The 6,000-nt window shown below is 41.4% G+C and overlaps 1 protein-coding gene across 2 annotated transcripts in view; it reads left to right on the top strand.

Moving 5' to 3' along the window:
* The window catches only part of RSPRY1 (ring finger and SPRY domain containing 1), a 44,425-nt gene extending 38,425 nt beyond the window's left edge, over positions 1 to 6,000 (top strand). For both annotated transcript variants that reach the window (XM_040498090.1, XM_040498091.1), the window contains exons 14-15: positions 1,232 to 1,336; positions 4,445 to 6,000. In XM_040498090.1, the coding sequence (XP_040354024.1) occupies positions 1,232 to 1,336; positions 4,445 to 4,541 (202 nt within the window). In that variant the 3' untranslated portion in view covers positions 4,542 to 6,000. The remainder of the gene's footprint in view (positions 1 to 1,231; positions 1,337 to 4,444) is intronic.

The raw sequence follows: 6,000 nt of genomic DNA on the forward strand, positions 1-6,000 counted from the left end.
GATGAGAACATTGGTCATTAGTGAGTACATTCAATCTCCAGCCCCTCTGCCCCCCTGGGAGGTGAGGGGAGGAATGAAAGTTCCAGCTCACTGATTACAGTGTTGGTTCCCCTGGCAGCCAGCCCCAAACTTAGGTTACCTAGGGGCTTTTCAAAGCTGCCTAATTAACATAGCAAAAGACATCTATTGCTCTCATCTCTTAGAGAATTCCCAGGGTTTTAGGACCTCTGTGCCAGGAACCCAGACGAAGACCAAATATGTATTTATTATAAATCGTAATATCACAAATGGTGTCTCTCCAGATATCCACAAGACTCAATCCCTCGCTCCCTTCATATCTTAAATGTCACCTTAGTGAGATCTTCCTTGGCTGTCATATTTAAAGTTGTACCTCCCTGCTCCTCGTATACACACTGCCTTTACTCTTCTCCCTGCTTTATTTTTCTTCATACTGCTTATCAGCGCTTAAAATTCTATATATTTTTTTACCTGGTTTCTTTCTGTCTCTCTTCACTGGAGTGTAAGCTCTCTGAAGGCAGGCATGTATGTTTTTAGTCCTCTCTTCACTGCTGAGTCTCCAGGCTCAGGCCAGTGTCTGTCACATGGTAAGGCCTGAAGTGAATAGAATGAATGTTTCATGTTTCTCTTGCCCCCTGGCTGTCAGGGCTGCACTTTTAGCAAAGCAGTTCTGCCTGTCCACTTTTCCGTTTCAAACTGAGTGGAAGTGTCATGCAAGGATTCTAACCTGAGGTGTGTGGACTTCCAGAAGAGTCTGTGCTGGCCTATCATAAGCACCTGAGACTGTATAGAAACTTGTGTGTGTGCATTTTCCTTGGGAAAGACTCCGCTGCTTTTCATCAGACTCTCAGAGCTGTGTGACTCAAAGGTGAAAATTTGCTGGTAAAACAAAGAGTACTAGTCTGAGAACCAAAAGGTTGGCATTGGATTCCTGAATCTGTTTCCCATGTGTTGACCTTATGCAGATCACTTCCATGAACTGGTTCTTTGCCTATAAAATGGGATTGATCACATCTGTGTCATTCTCTACTGTAGAAAATCACTGTCAGGTTGAAATGAGATGCGTGTGTGCAAACCTTCCTAAACAAAGCTTAAGGAGTGCGTAGCATACTTCACACGGACAGAGCATTTTCACAGCATTTCATATGCATCACTGCTCATAGGCCCATTGATTTGTTGACCAAATAAGTTGTAAACTACACTTTCTCCTCAGGCACCGGCGTCTTGCTCTGTTGAAGCAAGTCAGCATCCGGGAAAACTGCTGCTCCCTGTGTTGTGACGAAGTAGCAGACACACAGTTGAAGCCATGTGGACACAGGTAAGAGGGTTTGCTCATTTCTTCTTTTTTGTATTACATTAGGCAGTCATCCTATTCTTGAATTATTTTATGGTTATCAGAGAGGAAGAAACTTTCCTCTGTCCAGGGTTCTTCTAACTGGACTAAGAATTAAATATATATGATACAGATTAACAGGAGAGAATCAAATGTAGTTACGTGCACATGGGGAATCCACACAGACATGAAATTCCAAAGACAGGCAAAATGAGGTATGCATGTCGTCCTCAGTTAAGGAAGGGGGTAGGGGTCTGGGGGTAAAAAGGGAAGGAAAGCCCTTAGCAGGAAGCAGAGGGGATGTTTGGAAAACAAAGGTTGCCCCGTTGTGCAGATATGTTTCTTAGGTAAAGAGGAATCTCTTATTAATAACTCTCTTCCTGGTAACAGGTCCTCTATTTAAATTCTTTTCAGGCAGTTGCAGGGAGGTCAAAGTTTCTTCCTGAGTCTTTTGGACCTTGATTGTTTTCAGCTCAGAATAATCTGTGTGTCTTTGCAGCCCGTCTTGGGCTGTCTACCCTTGTACCCCACACAATGTTACCAGTTCCATAGCTGTTCTTTAAGGTTTATTATATACAAAGTGGGCTGGGAAATTTGAGTTTGCCAGACAGTTCATGGCTGTCTTCCAGAAAGTACCTGAAATAGAAGAAGCTGTTTGATGGAAGGCCTCTGTTTTTATCTTGTTTACTCAGTACTATATTTTAATACAGTTTTACAAAATGTAAAAGGCCTAATACTACTTACGATCCTCTTGGGAAATCCCTTTTAGTTTTATTTTTAGGGCCTCCTCATTTACTAGCTACTTAACCCTCTAACCATTGAGAAGGCAGCACCTCCCTCCCATGCAGCCAAGTTGAACTAGAAGGCAGCCTGGATCCTGTAAAACAGTGTCTAAACATCAGCAAGAGCAGCAAGTATGACGCCCCCAAGAAGGTCTCCCAACCGAGTTTGGAAGCAGAGAGAGATGGGGCACCTGGGTGGCTCCGTCGGTTAGGCCCTGCATTGGGCTCCACGCTGGGCACAGAGTCTACTTAAATAAATTTTAGAAAGGAAACAGAAAGAGGAGCTGGGCAGTGGGCTGGCCCTGACCTGGCCCAGGCATGTGTGCTGACTGTGGGTGAGCAGTGCCCGGGCCAGTCTTCCAGGCCAGCTCCCTGTAACTCAGCACATCCTCTCTCCTGCCCTGCTCTTATTTTTGACAGAGCTTTAGCCACCAGAGCTCCTGAGGGTCCAGAGTCTGAGTGATGGACCCCAAGTGTCACCTCCAGGTGTGGCTTAGTCTAGGCCCTTCACTCTACCTTGCCAACTTTTGCAGTGGGTTGTTATCTAATTGGCTGATAAGGGAGGTGCATGCTGTGTATCTTATGTCACTGCTCACTGTACCAGTTTCTCTTCGAAAAGAAAGGCACGGTGACTCCAGCGGTAGCTATTTCCTTGGTATTGACTCTGCAGCCTAGAATTCTCAGTTTGAGCACCTTTGAAGATTTTAGTTATTAGGGCCTCACAGGCAGATGCAAAGTTTAAAGGATGGATATCTCGATACCCCTTTTGATCTTTGTTTGTGGGAGGATCTTAAGATCCCAAAGAGCAGTATCTGGTCTTACCTCGTCTTCGGGCTCTCTGGCCTTCTCAGTGGGTTTGCTCACAATGAGCACTTGTAAATCAGGGCTGAAATCTAAAAACTTAGAACCATTATAAGAAAAGTTAGCTCAACTTTCAGCAGCAACAACAATTTTAAAGGGTTAAGAAAGGAAATCCGGATAAACTGAATGTCGTGAGCTGACCCTGGGAAGAAATGGACAACCTAGGCATTTCTATTACCGTAGAAGAAAATTGAAATGATTATCAAAGGTGTATTTGCCCTCCATTCCCTCCGCCCCAAGCACTAAGCCCAGATGGTTTCACTGATAATTCTTTCAAACTTTGAGGGGCTGGGTAGATTCTATTTAAACCTCTCCAGGCCAGGAGCACCCGGCTGGCTCACTCAGGGAAGCATGCAACTCTTGATCTCGGGATTGTGAGTTCGTGCCCCACTTTGGGTATAGAGATTACTTAAACAAGTACATAAAAAAAATAAACAAGGGCTGTCTAAGAATACGTACCAAGAAATATGTGGTGCCTATGAGAAGAAAACTTTTAAACTACTAAAGAATGCAAGATAAGATTTGAATAAATGGGTCTGTTCTTGGATAGGAAGTCCTGTTGGTGTTTTAAAGGTGACACTTTTCTCTAAACCATAAGTTTAATCTGGGTTAACTTTTTTTTTTTCTTCTGAAAATAGAAATGCTAGTTTAAAAGCTTGCTTGTGTGCTGGGACACCTGGGTGGCTCAGTCGGTTAAGCATCCGACTCTTGATTTCAGCTCAGGTCACGATCTCATGATTCGTGCGTTGGAGCCCCGTGTCAGACTCCACACTGTCAGCGTGGAGCCTGCTTGGGATTCTCTCTCTCCTTCTCTGCCCCTTCCCTGCTTGCCAGCTCACTCTCTTAAAATAAGTTAAAAACTTTAATTAAAAAAAATAAGTAAAAACTTACATGCTATAAATAAGACAAGAAAATTCTGAAAGAGAAGAGTTACAGTGGGGACCAAACTACCTACCACATCTTAAGATATATTAAAATAAATGCTAATAGTTCGCTCCCCATATATAAAAAGAATGGCAGAACTGTGGAGAACAGAATAGAAACCCAGAAATAGAACTAACCACAAGTGAAAATTTCACATATAAAAGCCTCGTGTCAAATCTGCAGTGCAAGATGGACTGTTTGATATTGGGATAAGTGGCTAGCTGTCTGGGAAACAAAGCGTGTTGTGTCTCGACCTACCATACACGTCTGTAAGTTTTTTTCGTGTACATACAGACTTTGTGGAAGAATATACTTGAACTTTTTACTTACTCCTCACAAGAGGATGAGGGAGGATCAGAAATGAGAGAGAGACTTGTTTGTTCATATATTTGCTTCGTTTTTTAACCATGTGTAATGATTACCCTTTCAATTAGCCAGCTTGTTAATATTTTAGACTGAGTTGGCACATTGTCAGTTTGACCTCCTGAAGCATTAACCTAACTGGCACTTGTATCTTTCTCCTTAGTGACCTGTGCATGGATTGTGCCTTGCAACTGGAGACCTGCCCATTGTGTCGCAAAGAAATAGTGTCTAGAGTCAGACAGATTTCTCATATTTCATGACACATGTGAAGAGGCATCATGGACTTATTTCTACTCAATTCCAGCCAATGTTGAAGAGAAAAAACAAAGAAAAAAAAAAAACATCTCTAATCAGTTGTGCGCACATTGAAACTTATAGCCATGGCCAGATTTTATGCTAAAAATGGTAGTTTGTCAAAGACAAAATTCTCTTAGAATCTAACCCAACTTGCCAGCCCTGAGAAATTCCTTTTAAGGCCAAGGAAAGCTGAGTGCTAACAGCTAGGCCTGTGGTACTTCCATGGAACACGCTAGGAGACAGTGCCCTCCCAAGTGCTGAAACCACACCGGAATTCTCCCATGTTGGGTTCATGTGAATGTCTAACAGGATGTTTTCTCTCCTATTCTAAAGTTTTTATTTGGGGCAGAAGTCATTATCGAGAAGTAAATGACAGCGGTTCTGGGTTAAGCATAACTTCCAACCGGTCAGAGAGGCCCCGGTGTGTTAAGCGTGGATCTTGCCCTGCAAAACTTGAATCTATAAACCAGAACCACACAGGTCAATACTACAAGCAACATGGAGGGCCCGAAAGAAGGTGCACAGACTGTGGAGAAAACCCAATTTTTGATATTTCCGTGATTCCAAAGAACATTGTAGTTTTTTTTTAACTGCAGAAAACTGGTGTATTTTCACATTCATGGTGTTTCTATCCAGTTTCAGTATCCGCATTTTGTGAGGAAAAAATGTTTTAACAATGCGGGAGGAATTCTTAAATTAATTGCAATGTTAGACTGGAGAATATTTGGTATTTAGGGTATTTTTAAGGTACCATCAAATCAGGTTTTTTGTTTTTTGTTAAAAGTTTTTTTTAATCAGTATTGTTTCTGGAAGTAATATACTTTGAAACTCTTGAACTAACAGTCTCAAAAACTCTTAGAGGACAGTCTGAGAGCACGTATTCCTGTTGTTTTAAATAAATACCTGTTTTTGAATAGTATATTCAATCATGGATTGCTGACTATGTCTTCATCAAAAGTGTTAATCCCTCTCAGGGTCTCTGGTGAAGACCTTCAAGAGTTTGGTTTTTTCTCCCAGAAAATTGGAAGGTAGAATTGTAAATTCATAGAACTTATTTTATAATGGTGTACCTCAGCAGCTGCCTTTCAATTTATGCCAAGTCCTTACTGAGTTTATACTTGAATAGTAAATACGTCTTCTGAGTTTTACAGTGTCTTAAACTCAATGCACATCTTTCTTTCCTCCTTTCCTACCCTTTCTTGTTTGTAATTCATTAAACTGTCCTATTATAGAGATGATTTCCTTCCTGGCCGTACTTGTTGGGGTGCTGGATTTTTTCCATGTCTTTAGTCTTCCATAAATTCAAATATATATATAAATATATATATATATATATATATATATATGTTCTCTTCTTTAGCTTGTGGTGAATACAGTAATTTGCATTGAAGAAATAAAACATTTGTTGCCTTTTTTGAGTAA

Source organism: Herpailurus yagouaroundi, unplaced genomic scaffold, assembly GCF_014898765.1.
Source record: "Herpailurus yagouaroundi ecotype Mexico unplaced genomic scaffold, PumYag 190, whole genome shotgun sequence".
Taxonomy (NCBI): domain Eukaryota; kingdom Metazoa; phylum Chordata; class Mammalia; order Carnivora; family Felidae; genus Herpailurus; species Herpailurus yagouaroundi.